Source organism: Coloeus monedula (assembly GCF_965178545.1).
Source record: "Coloeus monedula genome assembly, chromosome: 12".
Lineage (NCBI taxonomy): Eukaryota > Metazoa > Chordata > Aves > Passeriformes > Corvidae > Coloeus > Coloeus monedula.
The window spans coordinates 11,340,901-11,368,410 of NC_138792.1; the positions used below are offsets into that span (position 1 = coordinate 11,340,901).

The 27,510-nt window shown below is 46.1% G+C and overlaps 1 protein-coding gene across 2 annotated transcripts; it reads left to right on the plus strand.

Moving 5' to 3' along the window:
* Window positions 1-1,688: 1,688 nt before the first annotated feature.
* TMEM255A (transmembrane protein 255A) lies at window positions 1,689-27,498 on the plus strand. Of its 2 annotated transcripts, none has more exons than XM_082289480.1 (9): window positions 1,689-1,796; window positions 5,930-6,072; window positions 10,542-10,604; window positions 14,826-14,915; window positions 16,720-16,782; window positions 18,480-18,568; window positions 21,216-21,378; window positions 22,637-22,780; window positions 24,814-27,498. In XM_082289480.1, the coding sequence occupies exons 1-9, from the start codon at window positions 1,739-1,741 to the stop codon at window positions 24,970-24,972; spliced, it is 972 nt and encodes a 323-aa protein (XP_082145606.1). In that variant the 5' UTR covers window positions 1,689-1,738; the 3' UTR covers window positions 24,973-27,498. The 2 variants fall into 2 exon arrangements, with proteins under 2 accessions (XP_082145606.1, XP_082145607.1); XM_082289481.1 differs by having other exon boundaries at window positions 21,219-21,378.
* Window positions 27,499-27,510: the final 12 nt, after the last annotated feature.

Consider the following 27,510-nt stretch of genomic DNA (forward strand, 5'->3'; position numbering starts at 1 on the left):
CGCAGCTCTCGAGGAACAGTGGGGCTCGTTTTACACGTCTGTCCCAGCAGGAGTGCGGCACGATCCACCTGCTCATTCTCTTGGCCCGTTTCCAGTGGGACCGGTGACCCTTCCTTTCGCAAGAGAGCCAGACTCTGCTCAAGGGTGGGGAAAGGCTGCCTTGTCCCAGGCTGGGACTTTGCCCGAAGGCACACGGACATCTGTCCCAGGCTCCCGCAGGGCTGCACGGTGCCGTCCCAGCCGACAAAGCACCATTCCTCCCTTTCCTCTCCAGAGCATGGCTGAAAGCCGCTCACCGGCTGTGCTAATAAATGGGCACAGCGGGAAACAAAGAGGTCTGGCAGCTGCTCCGGGCTGCTCAGAGTTGGCCGGGGCTGCCGCTCGCCTGCTGCTCGGTGCCGGTGCCGGTGCCTGCCCGCAGCCAGCCCGCCGGCAGGAGGGCACGCCGGCAGCTGTGCCCACAGCTGGATCACCGGGCCAGGCTGGCGCCGTGGGGCAAGGGATGTCTTGCAGAAGCTCGGGAGCTGGGATGGGATACAGGGATTTAACATGGCATGGGCAATTGTAGGGCACCAACACCTCCTCGGGAGCACATGTGCCCTGTGCTGCTGCACAGCCCAGCTCTGGCACGGGACGGAGGAGGGAGCTGAGACCTGTCTCCTCCATCACTAGCACAGGGTGGGGGCAACTGAGCAGGAGGGGACCAGTGTCAGCCCCTCTGTCACAGGCAGTGAGCTCAGGGCTCCTCTAGTTCATCCGTGGTAAATAACTGCTTTTTTCTCTGGAGGTGATGTGTTCTTTGTCATTAACTGATCTGGGCATTTGTAACTTGCCTCTTGCATTGCTGTCGGTGTACACTTCCCCTTTTCTCCTGGGAGAAGCTGGTCATTAGGCTCTTATACAGTAGAAGTGTGGGGTTTTAAAAGCAGAGATAGGATTAGTTTCTTTTAACTTGATAAAATATGCTTGAAATAATTACATGATTTGTACTTAGCATCTCTCAGCCGAGAGCATTAGAGTGATTTACAAGCAATTACGAAGCCTTCTGGGAAGATGCTTTTATTCCCATTTTGCAGACAGGATGAGGAAAACAGAGGTTGAGGGCCTGTTCTTGCTCCTTGGCCATGGACACGGAGATTGCTGTCTCCATGGAACAGGGCACAGGCAGCAACAGGCATTGCCACCGGAGCGGAGATCTCAGAGCGCTGAGAAATAAAACACTGGGCCGGTGGCCGTGACGGGGTGGCTGCCCGGGACTGTCACCTGCACCTCAGGGAGGAGGGAGATGGGGAGAACGGGGCAACAGAGAGGTGCCAGGGAGATTTTGGCGAAGGACAGAATGTCCTGGAGCAGCTGGACTGGAGGAGGGTGGGAGCTGCTGAAGGCAAAGGGATGGAGAAATATGGGGAGAGAGGAGGGGAACCCCTCTGGCCGAGCTGCCGGTGAGTGCGCCGAGACCTCGCAGAGGCGGGACAGGAGCTCTGTCCTCTCTGGAGACGGGGCGGAAGCTCCGTCCCCCCCTCCCCAAGCCCCCTTGGGGAAAGGCCTCTGCGCTGGTTCCAGCGAGATGGCCCCGGCGCCAAACAGCCACTTCGGACAGAGCTGCACATCGCCGCTCCCTCCCGCGGAGCCGGGGCAGCCGCGGGCGGAGCGGAGCGGAGGCGCAGGCGCGGCGGGGCCGGTGCCGGGGCTGTGCCGCCGCCGTGGCCCGGCGGGCTGCGGCGGGAGCGGCGGCAGCATGCGGCAGTCCCTGACTCAGCAGCGCCCGGCCGGCGTGGCCCTGCCCGACTCCGTGGGTGAGTGCCGGACCGGGGGGGATCCCGCCGGCCCGGGGGACGCGCCGCGGGGCCGTGCGGGGCGCTGGGTCCCGGGGACCCCGCTGGGGCTGCGGCGGCCGGGCCGCCCCCGCCGTTCTCCCCGCCCGCCCCGCCGCCGGCCGAGCGCGGGTTCGGCCTTGTGTTCCCGCAGCACACGGGACCGCTGCGGGGGGACGCCCGCGGGCGGCTCATCCCGGGCGGAGGCGGCTGCGGCCCCGCGGCGGCGGCAGCATCCTTTGGAGCGGGGAGGAGCGCGGCCGCTGCCCTCCCGCATCCCCCAGTGAGGTCGGGGACCCCTCGTACCTAATCGCGATTTCCCCTCCCTTCCACCGCCGCAGCCGGGCGTGAGCCCCGCAGCCCCCCGCCCGTGCGCTGCCGGGCCCGCAGTCGGAGACGTGGGGTCACAGCTCGCACGGTGACGCGTTTTCAGCAGAAAAATGGGACGAAAGGAGAGGGGCTGGGAAGAGAGAGGCTCGGTGCTATCTGCCCCCGGTTCTCCCGGGTTAAAAGTTAGAGCTGGCTTCTTCCTTGAGCTACTCTGTGCCTAGTCTTTGCTTCTAGCTTTTCCCCCAAAGAACAAAATGGAGAAGTCAGTCCTGTTTCTGTGCCATCTTGTCCATTTTCTTCTAATAATCGGGGGAAAAAAAAAAAAAAAAAAAGTGAATCAAGGGCAGTTCAAAGATACGCATTATTGCAAACTTTTAAAGTAATCTGGAAAAACCTGCTACAGCCTTGTCTTTAGAGTGGCTTATATAGGGCAACTATAACAAGAGGATGTTTCTGATGCTTAAAAGAAAAATGATCATTCTAAAACCAGCGCCCATTTGGAGTGCCATTTTAGCAAAAGCAATAGCCAGGCTATGGATGGCATTAATTTCTTTACAGCTCCCTAACAGAGTTAAGCACAGTGTTTTGGATCACCTTGTCTACTTATGTTGTGGTAAGCACTGCAGGTTTTGGGGTATCTGTTTGGGATAAATCACAGAGAAAAGGCTACTACTGTCTCTTAAAAGCAGAGATAGCAAAGCTGCCGTACGTACCTCATCTTCTGTGCATAGAGCTATACCAAGCTCAGGAACATGATCTGATGGGGAATACTTTCAGCAGAAATTAATGTTGAGGGAGTGAATTTTGTCAGAGCAGCCCTTCAGCAGCTATTACAAAGATACTGGGTATGAGTCCATGTATGCTGAAGCAGCTGCAGTCATCCTTACAGAAGTACAAAACCACATTTTCCACCGCATTGCAAAGTGTTTTCAGAGAAGGAAAAAATGTAATTAATATCCCAATACAGAGCTGAAGTGAAGGTAGTCACATTATCTCTTCAGTTTCACATCTCTCTTCAATATCAAGTTAGAAGATTATGGCTGGTTTTGTCAGTACTTGAAATAAAAACTACTAAATTTTTTTTTAATCTTATGACAAATATTGAAAAGCTTTGAGAAATTTTCCAGTCTAAACCTTGTTTCTCTTCTCTATTGAATGTTGATGTGTGCCAGTCCTGAACTGGGAAACAACATAGAAATTAAGAGTGAAAAACATGATGGTGCTGAAACAAATACAGCATCTATCAATGGCGTTTCAAGATGCTTTCTTTAGAGTGGTCTTCATGGTAACTTTTTGCAGCATTTGTGATGGCAGTGCAGGAACCCTGGTTTGGGTGTGTAAGTGCTATCCTTGTGTGCCCACAGCACCCACCCCGCCATGCCCTGCAAACATCTGCACCCCCACAGCCTGACCGTGTACACTGGCAGCTGTGTAAGGAGCACATGGCTGGGCTTATTTACCCTCTGCTCATTTGCCAGCCAAACTGTAGCAGTAATTGGAAGTTTGGTAATTCCGTGGAAGCAAGATGGATTCATCCTTTCTCTCCTTTCAGAACTAAACTATGTAAGAAGTGGCAAATTTTATCCAGTTTTGGTCCCACTGCTATGGATTTTTTAAGACATTTATGGGACACTTGCATTTAAATGGTTATACAATGATAGTATTTGTGAGGCAACACATACAGAATGGCTTCATATCTTAATGATTTTTGAATGATTTAGAAGACTAGATATTATATTGCTAACTTATTGGTAGATTTAGGAGAATAACCCCAAATGCGACCTGCAGCAAACAGTCAGGTACCTTTATCTCCAGCCTGTAAAACATGGCTTGAAAGACTGAGGATCACTGATAAAATATCCAGCCTGAATCTTGGGGTTCTCTATCAGTTATTTAATTTTTTTTTTTTTTAATTAGCAACTCTCTAGCTATTTTTTCCAGCTGAGGACTAACCAATTGTCAGGCTTGTTGCTCTTAGGGCCAGTAATGTCCCAGTGGTGCAGTCAGACCTGAGCTCTGGAACATGAGCAGAAGGTTTGTGGGTGAAGAGCTTTCCTTCCAGAGACAGAAAGTCAGTCAGAAAGGATAGTGCTTTTTTTTATAAACCTCTCTTGCCCTTCATGTAGGGCAGGGAGGTTGGACTAGATGACCTCCAGTGGTCTTTTCAACCTTACCCTTCTGTGATTTTATGATCTCCTTCTGTTGGGCATTTAAGCCCCAAGTTAAGCCCTTGTCTGTGATTTCAAGCTTATCTGGTTGCTGTGGGTAAATCCAGCCCCATGCCCATGGCAGCCGTGCCAGCCCAGAGCAGGGAGAGAGAGCACTCCTGCCAGCAGCACAGCTTCTGGGTCAGGCTGGAGTGGGTGTGGAGGAGCAGTGGGGAGCTGCTGTGCTTTTCCCTGTGGAGAGCTGTCCATGTGGAGGAAGGGGGATCTTTGCAGCAGCGTGTGTCAGTTGGTATGGCTGCATCAGTGTAGCTATTGGAGTGAAAGGTTCTCTTTATCTGCTCCGCATATATACACAGACCCTACAGAAGGGCCTCTGGGCACCTGGGGCGTGCATCTTTGGGACAGAAAGCTGCCCAGCAGGGTCTGGTGTGCTCCTCTTTCTGGAGAATTTGGACAAGGAGGTTGTTTTTGGCTTGACCAAGTCTTCCCTCATGGCCTTTCTGCAGGTGTTTTATCTCGCTGTGCATAGGGAGCCCCTGAACAACTGGGGATTCCCAAGGTGGTTTGCTTTAGGGAATACACTCAGCAAAGATAAAAGCTCCTCCTTGCCCTTGGGACATGTTCCTGCCCTTCTCTGAAACACCCAGAGAAGTGCTGGGAGCCTCTGAGGTGAGAATATCCTTACCTGCTCCCAGGTCCTGTTGGAGAGCCCCAGGCTGTGGGAATGGGATTCACAGTGGCCCCAGCAGCCCACAGGGAGTGTGGCAGGGGTCCCTATAGTCCATTATCCTACCAGCAGGATAGCAGGTGCTGTGTTGTATCTACATAATATATGAAATGTGATCAAAAGGATTGTTCCACAAAGTGATACAAAGATGGCAAAGCACATGCAGACCACACACACCCCTAAAGATGTTGCTAAGTGTAGTGTTGCAGCCAGCCTTCCTCCTGGCTGGTGGAATCACTCTTTTATGTTTATGCTCATTTTGGAGACTCATAAATATAGAAAAGAAAAAAAAAACCCTCATCATCAGGCAGCTGTAGATGAGTTTTACTAATCCCCAAATTCATTATTCAAGCGTCTAAAAATACCTGGTCCTTGCTGAAAGTAGAGGATGATACTACAGGAGAGGGAGAAGTGGCTGTTACTGGTGATGTCTCATTTGTATGGAAAACTGTGGATGCCTTATGATTACAGTCAAATTTCCCCCCTCAAAACAAGCAGCATGCAGTGGGGTTATTTAGCTTGATGTAAGTAGGCAGATCAGAGAGTATATAAATGTCTAATGTGAATATTTTTTCATTAGCTCAATTGCCCCAGGCCAGAGGGGCGGGGAGACTCCAATGTATCTAAATGAGCTTTGCAGAGTTGCAGTTCTTAAGGCTCTCTTCATCTACGTCAGAGCAATGATAAGTGACACTGGATTCAGATGCCCTAGTAACGCTTGATAAAGCATGTTAGTGAAGGTGAAAAGTGACAGCCAAACCCAAAAATATTCTCAAGTCAGAAGAAAGGAAATTCACCATGGTGTTTTCGGTGGTGGGAGGAGAAATTTGTGGTGCTGTGACTCTCCCCAGATGGAATCAGCAAATTCTGTTGTGTGTGTGTGTTTTTAGGGTCGTTCAATAGAAGAAAAAGAAATTCCCTCTACGTAACTGTGACTCTCCTCATTGTGTCAGTATTAATTCTAACGGTGGGCCTAGCTGCTACAACAAGAACCCAAAATGTGACTGTTGGAGGTTATTACCCAGGGGTTATTGTAAGTATAGAACTCCTAGGTAGGTCTAGAAAACGTATTGCGTGCAAAGTCCCTTGTAATGCTGAAAATGTTATAAAGGGTGATCTTGTCCTGAATATTTTGCTCAGCTACTTCATTACCATTTGATTTATTTGTTTTATTATTTTGCACCTGCTGCACATTCCCATGCAGAAATCCCATCCAAATGGCAGCTTCCTCTGAGCTTAGGTAAAGATATGCTTTTGAGCTAGTGGTGAGACAGATAAATAGATTTTATGTCAGTCGAAGCAACTTTATAATTTCTTTGTTTATATAGATCACACTAAGCCCAGGCAGAAGTAAGGCAAAGAAGGACCATACTGCCAAAAGCAGTTGAGAGACCAGGTCTTGAAATACTGGTAACATGAACTTGTGGTCATAAAGTTCACTTGCAGAGTGTTTAGCAAATTGGAGTCCCTGGATGAGGAGCTGTGGCAGCTTGCCAGGGGAGCATGTACATCAAAGCCACAAGCACATCCATTTCTTCTTTTTTTATCAGCAGCTGAAAATGGGAAAGAACAACCTTGTAGCTTCAGATGGTTTAATTTAGAGAAGACCACTGGTGTCCAGCCTCCCTGCCATTAGATGTATACTCTCCTATAGAAGCATGAGCGGCAAGTGCATCACGACCCTCCCAGCATGAGCAGAGGTCTAACACGAGCTGGAAAGCAAGTCCTGCTCTGTTCCTGTGCATGTCTAAGACATGCTGAAAAAGAAGCACTGAACTGCAATCAAATTGGGTGTCTCAGTAGAGTAAATGCAGCCAGTAGCCCCAGCTAGAGGCTCCTGGTGTAACAGCTGTAGAATGCTGCACATTTGGTTTGGAGCCTTGAATTTGGAGGCTTGAAACCATTCCAGATAACAAGGTGGAAACTTGTTCTTGCCTTATTGCTGTTTGATTTATTTGCCGTGTGTTGCTGATCTCAGGGAGCTTTATACTTTTCTGTGCCCAAGTTCTTCTATGGCTGAAGAAAGTCCCTTTACAGCCATTAGAGTGTGGAACATTGTTGGGACTCTTTGGTTTAGGTTTTCTGGCTTGTCCTAGTATCTCCTGCATTTAGGCCTGATCTTTTTTAAAGAGAAGTATAGAAGGAAGGTGTTGAGAAAGGTGACAGGCTGGCTTCGGACTCTCCACACTTACCCTGCACTGTGCCAGCCTGAATTGAACCTCGTGCTTCAGAGCAGGTCCTGCAGACTGATGCAAATGGGCAGAGTCTGCTGTTCACATCCTCTTGACATCTCCCAAGCTATTTATGGTCCGGGAACGTCAGCATCACTTATGCTTTTTTAAGACTTAGTCTACTCAAGGAATTAATGAATTCCTGGACTTGGGAAGGGCGTTAAGCTACTTTATTCAGAGGCACCCAGGCATTTTGTGTTTGTCACCAAATTCCCCATCTAGGTTAATTAATCTGCTCTGTAGAAATATGTGATGACCTCACCTGTCTCGCAGCACAGGAAAACATTTCAGTGTGCTGCTGGATGCTTCAGAAGGTGCTTAAAATAGCTGATGTTTCATAACAAGCTGGGATTTCTCCCTTTACTGGGGAAAAAGGGCTGGCTGCAGTGAATGAGTATTTGGTGATTGTTCTCAAGCAGATAGAGCCAGAAATCTCTTTGTATGCTGGGTGACTTCTCTGTGTGTGGACCAGTTTCATGGCTGGAATCATCTTATGGAACATAGAATCATAAAATTAGAGGATATTCCAAGTTGGAACACATTCATCAGAATCTTCAAGTCCAATTCCAGGACAACCCCAAGAATCACACCATGTGCTTGAGAGCATTGTCCAAATTCTTCTTGAGCTCAGACATCAGATGTCTTATCACTGCCATACCTAAACCACCCTTCCTTCCTCCTTCAGCTTGTGTTTCTTGGGCAAACACCTCTTGTGCGAGGAGGAAGCATGCAAAGATGTATGCTTCAATGCAGGGAATTATTTTCCCAGGCCTCTGCTTCCAAGGAAGGACAGAACTGGGCACTGGAGACCTTCCACACATCAGTAGGATTTTGTTTGGTTGGTTTTTTTGAAGGTTTGAGGTTTTTTTTTTCCCCAAGCAGCTCAGTTCCTTATTGATAAAACTGAGAGGCTGAAGCAGAGGGTTCCATGACATCCTGTAGCCAGGCTGCCTTCACCCTTCTCCATGACCACCCACTCCTTTGCAACTACATCAGTGAACACCTTAGCTGTGTCTCCATGGGAAATGTCCTCACCTGTGGCTGGATGACTGACCTGGGACAGGGAAGCCCAGACTAAAACAGTGATGTTCAGCAGACAAGAGTAATGGTCAGGTGCAGAAGACAAGTACCCCTGTGGAAGTGAGACTGGGAGATACGTGTATTGTCTCCAAGTTATAACAGCTGCCAGAATCTGTGTAAATGACTGACCTTTCTTAGGCTTTCACTGGCACACCTCTTCTTGCCAAGGACGTTGGCTTGGGCCTTTACTCTGGAAAAGCACATTCACTTTGTGTCCTGTCCTCCTTTCAGACAGACATCCCAGGGGAGCAAATAAAAACATCCACCAGCAAATAAATGATGCAACTGAGGAACATTACTAAGATCTCTTTGTCCCATCCATAGAAGAATGAGTAGTTTTTCCATTAGTGCGATGAGAATTCCTGTTAATGAGAATTCACCAATTTGTTTGGTCTTCACCTGCTGGATGTACAGACTTGCTCTAATTTCTTCTTTTTGAATTATCTTAAATTATCTAAAGCATTTCACCTTTTGGTTTGAGGCTGCTCTGAAACACCATGTGGATATTTCCCTTAAAGCTCAAAGGACACAAAACATTTTTCTTGACTATTTGCCTTAGGTATGTGTTGCCACATAGGTTCCTTCTGCTAAATATCACCAGACTGAAAATTACGCCTGGATCCAAATCACTGTTAATCCCTGGACCTTCCAAATCTTTTGCTCGGGCTTGAACTATAAATCTCCAGTTACTGTAGGAAGGTGGGGGTGTTGCTTGCTCAAGCTGAGCAAAATAATAAGCCCAGAAGTACTGGCAGGTCAGTGTGGGGCAGTGCCCTGGGTCTCTGCCCTGCCTGTCTGCCACCTCAGTGGTAAGCAGCCCCTGGCTTCATTGCTTTGCTTCCCACCATGGCAGTTTGTCCCTGACGTGGGGACAGTGGTCTCCATGAGCTTGGAGTGCAAGCCAGGCAGTTGCGAAGCAGCAGCCTGATCAGCTGCTGCACTTTAATCCCTGCTGTTTGAGCCAGATGCCCTCCCTGCGTGCAGCACTGCACCAAGGGTTGCTGGGCTTAAGCAGGGCAAGGGAAGATTGAAGCCCAAGTTTACATCATATTTGCATCTGCTAATCTCTGCACATGCCTCTGCCTGTTAGTACTGGATTCATTAAACCTTTGTTTTCTCTTTCTGGATCTTGAAGTATCGATTCCAGGTTAGTTGACTCATTTTTGAGTCACTACAGCTTGTCTCATGCCTTGTTCTTCTTCCTGGGCAGTTGGCCAGTTATTGGGCATTCTCACACGGATCTTCACTGGCCCCTGGCCTGTTGCCTGGATTTGCACCTCCTTAATATGACAGATCCAACTGTAGGACTTTTCCAGCATTTCTCATTTTGCCAACCCATGGAAGTGGGGTTGGATATGCTCTACAGCAACCAAAGACCTTTCTCAGTGTGACACAATACTGGTTTTGGATCTCCCCTCTTAGTCCATGGTTCCTGCTTGAAGTCCCTGTTTCTGTCCTGGCTGAAGTGTGCTCTGTCTTAGAAACTTTTTCATAGTGTAGCTTGAGGCTGTGGAGGAAGGAGGTGGGAAATTGCTCTCCTGGATGACTTCACTGAGCTGAAATGAGTGTTGTCAGTTACAGCAGCAAGAAAAGATGCTTTTGCTGTGGTAGCTTATTCTGTTGGCCAGGCCAGTGTGAACTCTTCTGGTAGAACACCCTGGTTGATGCATCCTCACCCCTGGAGATGAGGGAGGAGTAAGAGAAGACAGAAAATGGCTAAATCTTCCAAAGTATAAATCTCCCTTATTTCATACTTCACATTGAGAAACTCTCTGAGTTGAAAACTGAGGTGGTTGCTCACATTCTCAGTGAGATCACAGAAACCTGGTCCTGGAGGTTTTAGTGCTGTAGTCCTGCTAGGTTTGCATCTGGAGGCTCCTGAGTGTTTGTAGGGTTGTTCCAAGACAGCAATGCATATCCTCATCCACCAGCCATTTTTCAACATCACTGGGTGGGATGGAATTCAGAACTCATCCTTTTGGTTTCTACACACGCTTTTAGTGTCATATGTGGGATACACCTGATAGTTCCTGCTAGCGAGAGACTCCACTGATTTCTTGCTGAAGAAAGAGTTGCTCACACATCAGCAGAATATTCTTTTGCTGCTTCTGGATTTAATTGTGTTCTATCTGTTTGTAAAATATGTTGGGTATCATCCTGATCTAAATGCTAACAATACATTGTTTTTCAGCTTGGTTTTGGGTCGTTCCTTGGAATAATCGGATCAAACTTGATAGAAAACAAAAGGCAAATGGTAAGTTCTTCATAAAAACTTCTCTAAAAAAACGACAGTAACTCAAATATTGTGTATAAAGAGTATTATTTTAGGTTTTCCTAACTCTTCCAGGGTAGTGTTGCATACCTCTTGAGAACTGGAGATGGTTTCTGGCAGCCTAGGAGCAGCACCCAGTGGGCACTCTGCCTCCTGCCTCCAGTTGGCTCACTCAGGAGAGCAGCTGCAATCCCCCTCACCGGTGGTTGTCCCAAGCTCTGGCAGCGAGATCCCTCCAGCCTTGCTCGTGAGAGGTTGCAGAGGGCTGAGGGAGGTCGTGCTGTCCCTGCAGCCTGTCCCGCTGGGCTGCTGCCTGCTTTGGCAGGGATGGAGGGGCTCAGGGATCAGATTAGCAGTGTGCACTCCTGACCAAGGCTAAGGCAGGTTCTGCAAAGGCAAATGGGAGAAATTCTTGCCTGTCCAAATCCAGAGTCTGCCTTTGTGCTGCCTTTGCTTTGCAAATAGCATGCTCCCTGCAGAGCAGGAGGAGAAGGTGAGGCAGATGCTTCAAGAGATGACATTTGCCTTTCCCACGGTCAGACAGGGTGCAGGGGAGGTGAGTTTCCCAGTGGATATTTTTTGTAGTTTTCACCCTGGCTCTGCAAAAGCAACATATCCCGTTCTTTCTGTCCTAGCAGGGTTTCAGCCTCGTGCTCATCATATATTAGCAGCATGTCAGTGTCTGGTTGAGCGATGACCATATTGTGCCAGTCCTAGACTCTTCACAGGAGTGCCCACAAGTGACAATGTGGCTCTGACTTGCTTGATTATTCTGAAGAGCTCTGGGTAGCCTGTGCTAATTCTTTTCATCTCTCTATCATTTTGTGTCCTAAAAAACAGCCATGACCCAGCTTTGCAGGGATTGCATCACTGTTGCCTGGGCTGGCAGCGAGCGTGTCTCCACTCTGACCGCAGAGAGGACATGCAGTAGCTGTCACTTATTGTCCCTGTGCTTTAGTCACCTGTCCTCCTTACCCAGGAGCGCTTTACAGTGGCAGCTTTGTCCATCGCATGTTTCTGTAATACTGCTGGCTGTGGAGGATTTATTTTTTTCATCTTCTCTGAACTTCCCCTGTATCCTAGTTTGCTAAAAGGCAGCCTTGGTGTGGCTTGTTGTGTGGCTGAGGGCAGAAAAAGCCAAAAGCAACTTGTGCAGCTGTGTTCTTGTGCATTTTTCTGTCCGTAACGTGACTGGGGAGTGTGAAGAGTAGAACGAGCTGGTGTGGCTGATGGGGAGAGCTAACCTGAAGGAGCACTTCTCACTTCCCCTCTCAGAGAGGAGCAGACCTCTCTGGTTTTTCCAACCCAAGTGTATTGACTTCCACGCTGTGCCTCTACAAGGGAAGGGAGAGCTTTTGTGCCCACAGGGAGAGCCAGCTGCCCAGCCGTGCTCCCCAGCAATGCTGCCCACACTGCAGGCAAGCTCTGGCACACACCCTGCTGCCCACTCAGCAGCTTCCAGGTGAGGAGTCAGCAGTTTACATGCCTTTATGACAGTCATTTATGCCATGGAAAAGTAAGAACCAGCAGCTTCACAGCCCATGTGGGGCTGTACATCACCTAAAGGGACCTTCAGCCCAGGACACTCCTGCGCTATCCAAACCCAGTTTGTCTTTTGTTGTCCGAATGCTACTCAGTGTGAGTGACTTCATCTGGAGTTACGTGAGTGAAGGTCAATCAATAATATCACACAGCTCTAGAGAGGGACTTCTGCTTGCTAAAGTAACAGTATTATCAACGCCAAATCAAAAATCTTGTTGGCAAGTTGAAAACTGGGATTTTTAAAATTAACTTGTATGTTTCTATTTGGTGTTTGATTTTTTTTCTCTATCATAAATTCTCAGTGTTTGGTTTCCAGGCTTTTCTTTCTACATCTGAGAGGGAGAAAACTATGTAAATAAAGTGAGCAAACCCATTTCTAGCATCAGATACTTATTTTTTGGTAGGGCTGTTAGGAAAGTATCATTAACCTTGTGTTTATTTTAAACCACCATATTAGCAGCTCCTATCTGCAAGCAGAGATGACCGACAAATTCCCTAATTGTATATATTTAGTGTTTGGCTTACTTCCCATCTCTAAGGCTCATGCTATTTAGGGAGAATATCCTCTTTCACGTTGTATGAAACAAAGGACAGTACTGAGAAAAACTAAACTTGCTACAAAATTACCTAACCCATAAACCCTATTTCTTTCACCAAGACTGGGCTTTTCTCCCCTTGTGTGGTTTCGCTGGTTTGGTAGTGAGACAGTGTGATTTTGTAATGGATAGTGTGAGTTGGGACCCAGACATGGAAAGGGTGGGGCTGAGTGGGGAAGAAATGCAGGAGTTTACAGCTGACAGAAACAGGGTCAGTGTAGGATCTGGTCCAGGAAAACTTGTAACCTGCTGCCATCTGCAAGTACTTTGTGGTGCAGCATCTAACATTCCAGTAACAGCTTGTTGTGATCATAACATGTTCATGTGGTCACTGGGATCATTTCACAGCCTGCTGTCTTTGCTGCTGCAGGTTTAATGTCTATGCCTTGAATACTTGCCTCATCTAGAAATCCATTTTATTTTCTCTCATTTTTAAGTAAGCAATTGTACAGAGGCCATTTCCACTGTCCCAGGTGAGCCCTCTGGCATCTCCAGTCATTGTTCAAGCTGATCTGGTCTGTACATGGAGGTTACTGGAACAAAGTCTGTTTTCGCTTAGAGAGATGTAGATAACACCAGTGTGATTAACCTAAAATTCCTCAGGTACTTTAAAAACACACATAGGATCCTTCTGGATTGTATTTGTCAAGGGGTTTGGCTTGTATTTCTGAAAACTGGAGCCTTGTGCAGTGGCAGGAACCAAGGTTTTCAAGCAAACTTAGTACCTGGATCTTTAAAACAAACATCCCCATGTCAGGAGAACTGAGACACCTGTCAGTGCTGGCTGGGCTAACTGTTCGTTTTGTATTTGTGCTGTAGTGATTTTTACTACTGCTCACAGCTCCCCCATGACCAGAGTCACCTTTGTACTTGTGGAGAAACAGTTTTTAACAGCTGCCAGCAACTGACACTTGAAGGTTGTGATCACCAGAGTTGGAAAACCACCAGGGAGCTTCCAGTTCTTTACACTGAAACACTGTAAACATACTGAAATAATGTATGTCAGTATATTTGAATTAATATTGAAAGCGGTTCCCCAAGCTGCCTTTTGTCAATGTGTCTGTCTGAATGCTGCACTTGCCCTCCCTCTGCAGCTGTGCTGATATCTCCAGTGTGCTTTGGCCAAGGAGACTGGGATCAGTGTTGGGAGCTCTGTGTGTGAGGAGCTGGTCAGGAGCCCACTGGCAGCAGCTGAGCTGAGTTCAGGTGTGAGAGGGGCTGTGTCAGCACTGGCTCTTTGGCAGAGGTGGTGTTTGAAGTGGCATAGTGGGAATAGACACTGTTTCTCATACCTGGATCAGAGATTATTTCTGGTTCACCTGCTGAATGCTTTCACCCTAATTTTAAGAGTGGGCAGGATGGGGCCAGTAGAAGAGGATCACACCTGTCTGACTGCCCTTCTCAAGCTGCAGGTGGAGGGAAATTTCTCTCCTTGCAGCTCCCCCAAGCCAGTGGGAGGCTGGATGGACTGTGCTTGCCACAGCCTGGCACCGAGGAGCCCAGCCAGGCTGCCGTGAGGGTGTACAGCATCGATGGCATCGGCTGGTCACCTGCCTTCTAGTTTCATGACTTTGTGCTTGTGCCTACATCCAAGTGTTGTTCCCTGAAGACGCAGTCCCAGCAGAGAGGTTCACATACTGCAGTCTCCTGCATCCTCACAGCTCAGTAAGTGTCCACAGGAGCAGCTCGCCACAGCACTCTGGGGTGAGGAGAGAAGAAATTCTCTCCTTTCTCTCCAGGGGAGAGTTACAGACAGCAGCAGCCAGAAGAGGAGGTGTATTCTCAGCCCAAGTTTAGCCTATTGGAGTCATGGAAAAACCTGCATTACTGTATCAAGTCCCCAGAGAACCAGTCTGGCACAATGCTCCTACTCCTGCCACTCTGCCAGAGCGGACACACAGCCCCACTGCCTTCAGCGAGACCAGTCTGTGCAGCCTGGGCAAACATTCGGGTCATTGATCGCTTGAGGGCTTTTTGACTGTGGTTTACGTATCCTTGTGGAGAGGACACTAATCACTTGGTTGTGGAGAGGCAGATGATATTTTGCTTTGTTTTCCTTTCTCAGCTGGTTGCATCGATCGTCTTCATCAGCTTTGGTGTCATCGCTGCATTCTGCTGTGCCATAGTAGACGGTGTCTTTGCTGCCAGACACATAGTAAGTGCTTCCAGGAAAACAAAGGTCCTGCAATGCTTTTACTCTAAGAAAACAAGTGATGGTGTCTGCAGTCCTGTATCAGGCCGCATCAAACCCTGTAAATATATATCATGTGCTGAATGCTTCTTTTAATCATAAGCTTTAGAAAAATGTTATCATTTTTTAAAAAATATTTTAAAATTAGCGAAAAGCACTAAGATCTTAAAGCTTTGCTTTGGGGTTTTTTTTTTGGCTCTATGTGTTTACTGAGTATCAGAACACTTAAGATGTAATGTGAATTACAACTATTGCCAAGGGACAAAATATGAGCAGTAATGTCTATTTTGTTTTAAATGTAGGCAGAGGTAGTTCTTAATGCAGAGTGAATCACTGGATGCTGTAGTAGAATGAAGCAATTTGATACAAAGCTCACTGCAGCATTACAGTAAAAACAGGAAACATTTGCAGTAGGTTCTGTTTCCATTTGGTGACTTAAAAAAATTATGAGCTACTGCTGTCATGACCAATCACTAGTACAGTGGGATGTGCAGAAGCTTTAGTTATTAGTATAGAAATAAAAAGACACAATTCCATTTCAGCTTTTTGATTGAAATTTCTAACTGAAACCAGATTTTTTGTCCTCCAACTCTGCAGTTTGATGACTTTTTTTGAAATTTTTGGCAAAAATGGATTAAAAAGATAGATTTACAGTTCATTTTTATCAGAACAGAAAGGAATTTCAGAAGGTCAGAATTACCCATGAAATGGAAACTCCCTGTGTCAGCTGACTAGTTATGCTCCTTGTGAAGCTGGCTCTTCTTTCCTGCCCCTGAGTATTCCAGAGGTGGAAAGGTGGCTGGATGACAGGATATGCTGACAGAGCAAAGATCAGCTCTGCTCAGTTGTGTGATGGGTGTCCGTCCATCTGTCTGGACAAAACCAGCAAGTCTGGGCCATCTCTGACCCCTTTTGCAAGGGTGTGACCTCATGGGTTGGGTTGTGGCATGAGCTGGCAACTCCTCCCGGCTGGCTCCTGGGGTGCCTGCGTGTCTGAGGCAACCAGAGCTGAGCAGTTGTGATGACAAAGGCTTTGGTTTCTGCTTCTTGGTGAACAGATGGGCTTTTGGCCTCACTTTACCACCTGACTGTCCAAAAATGTCATCAGCTTGCTGGAGATGTGCTTCTGCCACACCAGCACATAGCATTCTTCCTGGTGCCAGCTGCTGCCACTGCCGTGCCACCCCGAGCTTTGGATCAGACACCTGGAGAGCCAGTCTGGCTGCTCCTGGGAAGGGCTTACAGATGTGGATACACCTCTGGCATTGCTTTCCCTGAGGTTTTGCCTTGGAGATCAAGCTGCCCCAAAGGGAGGCATTAATGCATATTTGCAGGCTGGAACGTTTATGATCCTCCAGAGCTTTCCCACAAGACACAGAAGAGCACAGCAAAGACAAATTTGCCAACAATTAACGAAAAATTGCTAAGATTCAGCAAGAAGAGCCCTCAGAAACAGGTCAGGCAGATCTGGGATGTGTCTCACAGGATGAGGAATAAATCCTTCAGTTCAGGATAGCCACCATCATCCAAAGAGCCCAGCTTAAGAGATTGCACCTCCAATGCTGGCTGTAACAATTTCATGCCTCCAAGAACCAGGCTTAAACATCACCCAGGGCTCAGGGGGCTGGGGTGGGGGCTGCAGAGCCGTTGCTGTATTGAGGTGCTGGTGTGACATAAGGGTCTCTCTAAAGCCTGGTCCGTTTCCCCAGACCCTTTGGGTGATTTTGGCTTTGCTGCAGGGCTAAGCCTGGTGCTTTTTCTCTGGCAGGATCTGAGGCCGCTGTACGCAGGGCGATGTCAGTACTACTCCAAGAGTACGACCCCACCCGAGGTGAGAGCAGGTTCTGCTGTGTCCTCTGAAGGGACCAGCTTCTTGGTGCAGGTGGAGGAACCTGCTGCCAGGCGGCTGCTCCAGTATCCCAGAGGTCTGCAAAGTGAAGAGGGGGTGGGAGGCTGGGTCTGGGGTGGGAACAGGATGCTGAGTGGAACAGGACTTGGGAGGTGAGTTCCTCCATGTACTGCCTCATTAGTGAAGGAACAGATGGAGAGAAGGGGACCTAGGACAGGAAAATTCACCAGTTTCTCTAGACCTTCAGCTGTGCATTCATTATAGGAGCAGGGTGGTGGGTTAAGATTTCAGACAGTGGTAATTTCTGTGTACATGAGCAACAAGTACCAGCCTCTGCACCTCTCTTATTGTCTTCTCCAAAGAGAAGCCTCTTGGGGATGGATGATCCTACCACATACTGATAGTGTGTATGGACGTCTTTGTCTGCCTTTGCTGAGCACTGATTGGCTCTCAGAGCTTTCCTCACAAGTCCCTAGGTAGTTTTGAATAACCACTATATACCAAATTAGAATGCCTGCTTGAGGGTGCAAGGTACTGCACAGGAGCATGGATGTGGTCCACTCTCTTTTCAGGCCAAAGACTTTCCATATGTGTTACCACCCACAGGCAGACAATTAACCACTTTGGTCAGTTCTGCACCACTGTGGGAATCTTGACTCAGTTTGGATCATGCTATTGACAACTCTCTGCTCTCTCTTGCTATGGAATGAGGTGCATTAGTTCAGCAATGCCCTGGCTGCTTGTGAGAGTTGCAAAACCTCCTTCCTCTGCAGGCATGTGCTTGTCTGTGAGTTCCCCACAGTGAAAGGAAACACTGGTCTGTTCTAGACTAGTCCATCTCTGTTCCAGTAATGGAGGACTTTGTAGGAGCAAGATAAGGAAAGAACAATCTGCCTGAGGCTAATGTGGAGGTCACTGAGAAATCTACATGTAGAGCAGGCCAAACAGCAGCAGAAACTGTGTTTGGGGATTGTGTCTGTGAAAAACGAGGTTCACTCTCCTGTGAGAATTTAAAGGGTTTAATATAAAGACAATAAGAGACACATAAAATAAAGCAAAGGGATAACGGCCGGGTGCCTTGGTGCTCTGCCAAGAGCACACCTGATGCTCGAGGTGAGTCCTTTTTATACCATTTTTACTGTCTGTTCTCTATTCATATTAAAACTTTTCCTGGAGCTGTTCTGCATGGCCACTCCTTGGTTCCTCCTTTTTAGAGCATGCGTATTCTTCTGCCTTGTGGTTTTATTTCTTTTGATTCTTGGGGTTGGGCCCGCTAGGTAAGAGTCGATGGTAGGGTGGATCTCTTAATTCTCCAGACAGTCAGGGCTGATTGCAGCTTTGGCCTCTTTGCCCCCCGGGCAGAGCGGTGATAGCGGCTCTGGGCTCTCCTGGCCGCCCGTTCTCCGGGCAGAGCAGCCTTTGGGCCCTTTTGTTCTCTGGACAAAGTGTTGATCAGCAGCTCCTCGGGCCTCATCCTCTGCTCGCTTGGAGGTTCTCTTACTTGCTCACACTTGCTAACATTCTTGCTAAAACGAGAGAAAACTACATCCACACAGCAAAAAGCATTTCTAACATTATATAATATCTACCTTTATACTTTGCGAGAAGCCAATATTATAATATATATTTATAACAGTGTCATTCTGTGCTTTATGTAATTTTTTTCTGTATTCACACAGGCGGTCTGTCACCCACAGCGCCGTGTCCCCTGCACACCGAAAATAAAAACCAATACCTGCTTCTGCTGTGACCTGTACAACTGTGGGAAGTAAGCCAAAAATGCCACTCCTGGCCATGGGAAGGGCGAGCAGTGGTCATGCTCGTGTGCAATAGTTTGCAGCTTGTTTGCAGGATAGTATTGGTTAATGACAGTTGTTGTGGGAAGGCACCTTAAGCTGTGTTTGTTGGGAACAAGGAGTCCCAGACAAAAGCTAACCAAGTAAAGGTGGGTGTGAAGTGCAGCAAGGCTATCCCAGCTATGGGTGAGCATGCTCTGGGCCAGCCCAGCTGGAAAAATGAAGAGCACAGGAGTTTCCATTACTTTCATGCTTGGTGTCCTCCTCAGGTTTTCCACCTATTGAGTGTTGCTTGTCTTAACACCTTCCTCCTCTGTTGCCACTGGTTGTTTTTATTTTTTTTTCTTTTAGAATATTGAAGATGCAAAAAACTGGGACACTGTTCTTCCTCACCTTACCACCATTCCATTCCCCACCCTGCTGACAGGGAGGAGAGTTCACAGGCTGGTGCCATCTGTGTGTTCATAAACCAGTGTCCTCTCTGCCCAGTGAATGTCTTTCATGGTCACACAGGCTTGGAAGGTGAACCAGCACTGTGCAGTGAGTCAGGTGGTTACTAACCGAGAACCACTGCAGAGTGATCACACCACTGAGATCTGGCTACTGTGCCTAAGCCAGCTTAATTTACAGCATGCACTGCTTATACCTTGTGGAGTGTCCAATGTGTGTCAGCAAGCAATTAATAAATTGATTTTTTTACTGCTGGCTCTTGCCTAGGGCTGTTTCAGGCTTAGCGTTTCTCACAGTACTTAGTTGGGCTGGCCCCCACTTAAATCACTGACTGTGGCTGAGGAAAGCTGCTGTTGGGAGAGGGTGGGTGTTTCCCTGTGCTGGAAAGTGTGATCCCTGGTCTCTGTAGGACTTTGTGTGTGTGACAGAGGGGTGAAGCTCATGGTTTCCTTGAGCAGTTCACAGAACATAGTCCCTTTTTACTAGCTGAAGAGAGCAGGACACAGAGAACTGATTGGAATACAAAAGCTTGAAACTTTTCTGTACTAATTTTTCTTCTGCTTTTGTTGGTTTTTTGGGTTTTTTTTTCCCCAGTCCTGGTTCTGGGACCTGCCCCTGACCCATTTTCTCCTCTCTGATAAAAGATATCAGTTGTTGCTATTTTAATCTTGCTTAGTACCACGAAAACATCCTGCACTGAGGAGGTGCTGGTTCTTGTGGTATCTCAGTAAAAGAGGCATGGACACTCAAGACTGGTTACTGCACATGTAAAGGATGGAAATCATGGAAAAAGTGACAGCAATCTTGTGTTCCTCCTGATGCTGGGAACCCTGGCTTTGGCAGCATGGGGCAAGCCCCTTCCCGTTGATAAGGACATTCTGAACTATGTGGGATGTTCTCTATGGTGCACCAAGGGTCACTGAGAGAGCTGTGCTCTCACACATCTCCATAGGAACGAGCACTTACAAACAGTACATACACGTTTTATTGTTAGAGGGTCACAGTGAGAGCTCAGGTTACCCAGAGGTCGTGCCAGCCAACGAACAGGTTTTTGTAACCTGTGGTTATGCTCTGCCTCGATTCTGCTTGAAATCCCCATCTTCTCGTTGCAATGTCTCCTGCAGTAGCCTGCTAAAATGAAATGTGGGAATAAAAGGGTAAAGAAGGTGAAATTGAGTAATGAGCAAAGAAGGGTGACTCTTGTGAAAGGGGGCAGTTTCCTGCAGGCCTTGTGGAGTCTGCTGGGGAGCTGAACCTGGATCTCCTGCTTCTTGACCTTAAATATGAGCTGCTTCTTCCTGCTTTCCTCAAAGCTCTCATGCACTTTGAGCCTAACCCTGTGTATGAGCTAAGTCATTCATAAGCTCTTGGTACTGTTTGTCCCTGATAAATATGTTTTCTGAAGGGGTATTTGCTATAGGCCACTACATCTGGTAAGTTGTGCTGAAGGCCAGCCTGTTCCCCACCCAGCAGTCAGAGAGAAGTCATTCCTGGAGAATTCTGCTGCAAGACTTCAGCCCACATGTTGCAGGAGTTGCTTTTCCTTTTACAAAATAATGACCTAACCAGATTTGACCGAGTTTTCTCTGTCTCTTTTCTGCATGTGGAAAAGGTTCAAAATGTGAGCAGAAAGACGAGGTGCCAGGGTTCCAGGCAGCCCAGGCCGCTGTAGAGCTGTGAGGGGCCGGCAGCTGGAGCGGGGCATGGAGCTGGACCTGCTTTGTGGCTGTACACTGCGGAGCCAGGCAGGAGCTGTGCTGTCCTGTGCCCATCCCACCCGGCTGCTCTGTGGCTGTGAGGAGCAGCCAGCACTGCCTGGGGGCAGCTGCTGATCCTCCGGCACAGACTGATGTCCCAGAGTAATTCCAAGACCGGTTTGTCCTTGGTAAGCCTCCAGGACCTCTGTGGAGATTTCAGATGAAAGAAATAACTGGCAGGTTCAGACACAAAGTCGTTTGTTTCAGAACACAGCAAGCCCTTCGTGCAGGGAGATCTTGGATGCCACAAGCATGGAATCTAGGAGGCTTTATCCCCACTCCCTCAGTAGTAAGGTCCAGGTTATCACTGAATTGCAGAATGCATTTTACTGTCCAGCAGTAAAAACTGCTTAGGTTTTATGATATGTAGTGCATTTTTTTTATCATTACTGTTGTTTTTTTCCTAATCTAGCAGAGTAGAGATTTCTGGAGGTTACTATGAATACATTGATGTCAGCAGCTGCCAGGACATTATCCACCTTTACCACTTGCTCTGGTCGGCAACAATTCTGAACATAGTCGGGCTATTCCTAGGGATCATTACAGCAGCAATACTTGGAGGCTTTAAAGACATGGTAAGAGGATATCAATTTCTCTATGCATTAAAGAAAACAAATCAGGTAAATTGCCTTTAAAAATAATCATTAGAACTATTGGTATTTCAATGCGAATGATCTATGCATTACTTCAATCAGGGTGGAAAGAAGGGCAAGAAATAACGAAAATGAAAAAGTGGAAGTGATTCACTTTTCTGATCTTGTTGTCATCAGCTGAGCACAGTTAGAAAAGATTAACAGGATTGGAAGATTGTATTTTCAAAAGGAACCTTCACAGAGGCATTGGCAATGCCAGAATGATTAAAAATAAGCTCTTTCTTGAAAATTGATCTTCCTTTTCATAACGTTCACATTCTACAAGGAAATGTATGGTGGTTGCTCATTAATTGTTGATTTTATAGTAGCAGTCCGAGCTTTACAGACTGTTTAAGCAGCTGTGTTAGGCTGAAACTCTCCATCTAATTTCTTCATGGTGCAGAACCTGAGAGGATGAGCTGGGGATCAAAACCAAACTTCAGATAATTAAGAAAATGCTGTTCTAACAATGTGAGCTTTGAAATACCCCTCACTTAACCAGGCTGCCTGTTACCTTCCATACAGTTTTGTTCTAAATGGCACAAATGAATGGGTAGAACTGAATGTTCAACAGATACATTTGGGCCTTTTTCAGTCTCCTGTGACTCATTTGGAATAATACAAAAAAGAGACACACAGAAAAGAGCATTTGTTGTCCTGGCTATATGTTTTTCTTACAAAGAAATCTTGGGCCCTGCACTAAGGGTATCTTATTTCAGAACTCTGAACTCTTTTCAGACTCACCAATATCTTCACAAATAAAACAGGAGACACATTCCCAACTGTGCATCATAGCCCTTTGAGATTTGATCCACAGCAGAGAGCCTGTAAACCTCTGCAAAAATGTATAGAAATGAACAGCAATTCACAACATGCACCAAATAACAGAGTAATTGGAATTATTGAATAATTTCTTCTACTTGTGAAGATGTAAATCTGTTTTGTGTGAGTACTGGTGTGCACTGGGTTATTGCCAGCTTGTTCTATGGAATCTGAGAGGAAACAATAAGTGGCTGTGAAATGAAATTACCTTGGAACTTAGCTGCTGCCTGAGAGGGAACTGGATTGCCAGTTGCTAATTCAAAAGAGTTGAAGTCTAAAGACACACAGTGCTCCTTTAAATCATTTCTGCTTTCATTCAGCTGTCAGCTTTCCATGACTGCATTTGCAGCCTCATACACTCTTCTTTTTGTTTTGATAGACTCCTTCCCTCCCTACACTGAACTGCACAGTTGAAAATGCACACCCTTCAGTGACCTACTACTCCAGGCCACAAGTGACATCTTACAACTCCTACTACCACAGCACTCCTCACCTGCCTCCATACTCCGCTTATGACTTTCAGGTGGGCAACATTACAGGTTGTTTTCTTGTTTAGCAGCAACATTAAATCCAGCCAGTCTAGAGGACTCTGGGGGCTTGTCTTCCTGTCATTCGCACAGTTTAATTTTCTTGTTCCTGCAGAAAATACCACATTTTTCCTCCTAGGCACTGGTCCTTGGCAGTACTCTCTCTTACTAAGGCAGTATGTTCCTGAAAGCTGTCCTTGAAGTGAAGGCAAGAGGACCTGCTGCCTGCCTGCCTTCCCATCACTTGCTAGTAGAGATCATATTAAAAATAGGCACTGCCTCTGGCACTGCAGTGTTCTGAGGAGAGAGGCAAAGCCAGGTGTTCAGGTCCTAGATTTTATTAGGCCAGCTACTGTGTCTGAGAGAAATAGATGAGCTTTTGGAAACAAGCTATTTGAGCTCTTGAAGACACATGATGCCTGAAAAGCTATTTTTTTGTGGTTATTTTCCACATGCTTCAGCTGGCCTAAGAGGGGTCCCTGCAAATATCACCTCTGCTGTAATGCATTCCTTCCTCTTTGAGCTACAGAGCTCTGCTGTTGGAAATGGTGATTTCATGTGAACCTTGCTGTCAACATCAGCGTTCACTTGTTGAAGCAGATGAGGACATTTCCTCCTCAGCTCTTCTGTCAGGTGAATGTTAGCACAGGGGTGATGTTAATGAACACATTGCACAACCACCAGGACTGGAGACTTTTTTTTTATTAACAAGAGTTTAAGAACTTGGACATCAACTAAGGGGTGTGCTCTGTGATAGACACCACGTCCCTCATGTGAGCCATACATTAGAGGTAACATGAATCTAAACTTTCCTGGGTCTGCTGCTAGTGCCACTAGACAATACTGTTGTCAGGGCTCCTAAATATAATTGAACACTTATGTCAGAACTTCTAGGGTGTATTTATACAGATTTTTTTACTCATTTTTGAGATTAATGAAACCTGGGACAGTCACTGGTGTTGTGTAACTTCCTGCAGTTACAAAAATGCCCACTTCAGTGCATGCCAAACCCAGATCTGCTGCAAAGTCCTTTTTTCGGCGGTTCTAAGCACTGTCTGACCCAGGGTTTGTCAGTGTAGCAGCCCCAGTACCTGCAGAGAGCTCAGCAGGAGTGACTTCCCTGCTTTTTAACTGGAAGTACTGCTGGGCTCTGCTAACACTTAGAGCTCAGCCGGACGGATCAAAGTCTCTGTGTCTCACTGCTGTGAGCACAGGTGTTGGCTTAGGAGCTGGCACAAAAGCTGGCACAAAAGCTGGGCATAAATTCAAGTAATCTAAATTTAATATAGCCAAATCCCTCTTTCAAATGAAATTCCAAATCTGAGCCTTGCATATCTTCCAGGGAACTTGGGGCCTGCATGGGAGCATTAGCTGAACCTGTGGCTGTGGAGACTCTCTTGCCTTGAGCCCTACTCTACTCCAAGCAGTGACTGTACCACCCTGACCCCTCTCCCGTGCCATCCTACAGCACACGGAGCAAGCCCAGCCTTACCTCTCAAATCCCTTCCAAAGGATGCACTCCCTCTGGTGCAAGAATGCTTCCCACTCATTCCACACATTTTTCACAAGAGAAAAACAACACACCAGAATTCCTAGGGAAGTCTGGGACCTTGCAAAAACCTGGCTTTTACACACAAGCCTAAAATGGCAGACCCAGTTGTCTGGTTTTTGGAGCAGCCCGTTCATTTTTGCTGCTGGCTGGTGTGTGAAACCCAAGATTTGAGAGAAACTCATCAGTTTTCAGTTATTCAGTCTTTGTGAAATGCAGCAGGCACACAGAAGTGATGAGAATTTTTTTTAAATGTCTTCAATTTTGGATCTAAGGAGCCTCATTTTGCAACACTGTTACTTACAGGCTGTGCTTGCCTTAAATGCAACAAGTTATCTGAAGTGCTATTTGTATGTACATGATTCGCAGAGGTGAACCTTGAAATGTTAACTTTGAAACATTTGGTAATGAAATGTCATTTTGATAAAGTCATTTCCATTAGGAAGTGGTTACATTACAGCCTTTGCTGTCTCCCTGCAGCATTCCAGCGTGTTTCCAGCCTCCACTCCTTCTGGCCTCTCCGATGACCCCCAGTCCTTGTCCCCATCTCCCAGCTATATGTGGGCCTCTAATGCGCCGCCTCGTTATTCACCGCCGTATTTCCCACCTTTTGAAAAGCCACCACCTTACACACCATAAAGAATGTGGGAAAGAAGAAAAAAAAAATTTGCCATTGAAATAATTGTGAACATTTTGTATTTATATTTTACTGTGGGAGGGAGCAGGAGAATACAGAAGATAAGTGCAAATAGAAATATTAGACTGGACTGTCCTTTCTTGCGAGACTTATTTCAGAAGTTTAACGATGGTCTGTGACAAAGAGGACAGACTTCTGATGTTGTAATGAGTCAGTGAGTAGCAGGTGACCTAAATTTCACCCTCATTGCTTCATGTAGTCCTTGATTTTTAATAAAGTGATCCAACACAGATGACATATTCTGGTCTGCCTTACTCCATCTTGTGCCAAGCTGAAGTAAGGGCAGCCAAGATCAATAGTTGCTAGAGATTATCAATCTGTTTGAGGTGAGGGTGCTTGCAGACAGCATGACTTGACACTGGTTTTGTTTGGCCTTTGGGCTCCAGCTGCTGGGATTTTGGGTGGGAGGACACAGGACGTAGCTCACATCACTAGTTGGCCCAACACGCTGGAAAAAATTTGGGGGGAACTATGAGAGTGCCTCAAAATGTAGCCCTATTGAAAAGGATAACATCATAGGATAGTCTCATGTATGTGTAGCAAAATAATCAGAATATTGCTTTTTTGAGGGGGGGAAAGCTGTTTTTATTTCAGGTTGCTTCTTAAGATAAAAGATGAAATTGAGTAGTCTCTCTCTGAATTCTGTGTAAGTAATGCTGAAGTCAAACAGTTTGGGTGGTTGCACTGCCTAAACTGTCCTTGTATTCCTATAAAGAGCATCAGGAACTGTCTACAAGTCACTGAAACAGTGCAGTGAAAATGTTATTTATTTGTTTGTTTGTTTACTTTTTCTTTGGTTAGGAATTTCTTTTTAAGCTTGTACTTTTAACTTTTTTAATGGACTGAATCAGCACCCTGAATAAGCACTGTTTTAGTAGTTGTATTATGGGCTGCACATAAGGAATATCCACTGCTAGTTCTCCAAGATGTAAGTCTCACACGGATGAAATTCAACACCCTGTAATATAGGATGAAACTGAGGAATTTGCAATTACTGTTGTGACTTTCATTTAATCTTCAGCTGATGACTGTGCTGATTGATCTAGATTCCAGCAGATTTTGCATGCATCCTGCATAACAAAAGGTCAGCTTTGATATGTGACACACTGACCTCTAAAGTGTGGTTCTACTCCAAGAAGTGATTTCAGATGACAGTGTTTGGATCTGAGCTGCTCAACCTGAATGTTCTCAACTGCTTATTTCAGGGATAAAAACAACATTGACATTTTTCTCCTTATTTCCTAAAGATACAGTTTCCTTGGCATCAGTTGTTGACCCTAATCCTCAGTTGCCTACCTTTACTTGCAACTGATGCAGACAAAAAGGTACCTAAAACTTCTATCTGGCTTTCAGAATCAAAATGGAATACATGCTGGTGTGCTGGGGCAAAGTACAGTTGGATTTTAAACTGTGGCATCTACTTTTAATCTATAAAGAAAATTAAAATGCTGTCAACATGGAAAACAAACACTGAAGTCTCTGATCTTACTTTTCAAAGTACACCCACACTTTATAATGCTGTTTTTAATCCTATGCATTTGCAAAGCCTTTAGGCTAGACTATGTGTTAACTTTATCATTTCCACTGTCAAATACTAATCAGTATATTAGTTCATTAAAGGATGACACCTTATCCAGAAGCAAGCATGACTTTTCTCCAGTAAGAAGGGAAAATAAACAGCTGGAGAAAGGAATGCAACTCATGGGATTTAAAGCAGTAGTGTATGTAGAACATATCCTGGTGGCATTTTGTTTTACTATAGAATGTTGAAGTGCAGCTCCTATGAATTTGCATACTGGAAATAAATTTATATACTGGGGCATCCTCCATTTTATATTACATTTTATTGAATTAAATCTTGATAAAGAGATCATGGGCAATTTCAAAACCAACAGTACTTATCTTGACAAAACTCCCCACAAAACTAGAATCAGAAGGGCACGTTAATTTAGCATCAGAAAACATTTTATTGCTGTATCTTTGAAATAAAAGCTAACAGTCCTGTCCCACTTCTGACAAACACTGTACCATTTGTGCCTGTCAACTAAATAGGGCTAGAAGGACTAGGGGACACCACAGGACAGGACTGAACATCCTGAAGAGAACATAACCTAGTGGCAGAGAAACAATTAGGAGAAAATTGTGTCATTGGTTTTGAGTTGAAAAATACTAACCTTAGGAAATTACCCGAATTCTCTTTTTTTTCTAAGGAATATTTAAGCAAAAATTACATTGCTGCTTTAAATTCACTATAAAAGGACAAGTACATTTTCACATTTAAAAAATTACTGGTGGTATTTTCTGTTGAATTACCTTTTTCGTTCTGCTTGAGTAAAACTAAGCATTTAATGTAACTACAACATTCTGCACTGTATTTTTCATTTCTTATGAGAATGTCAAGTTTGTGACTCATATGTACCCTTTTATTACTTTGCCAAAGTTAAATAAAATTGTGTGACTTTTGTAAACATTTACCAGTT

What these genes read in the sequence shown, in the direction of transcription:
- TMEM255A (XM_082289480.1), top strand. Translation starts at nt 1,739, where the DNA reads ATGCGGCAGTCCCTGACTCAGCAGCGCCCGGCCGGCGTGGCCCTGCCC. An exon ending in TCTTTGCTGCCAGACACATA is followed by an intron (nt 14,916 to 16,719) that starts GTAAGTGCTTCC and finishes TTTCTCTGGCAG; the next exon opens with GATCTGAGGCCGCTGTACGC. An exon ending in AGAGTACGACCCCACCCGAG is followed by an intron (nt 16,783 to 18,479) that starts GTGAGAGCAGGT and finishes GTATTCACACAG; the next exon opens with GCGGTCTGTCACCCACAGCG.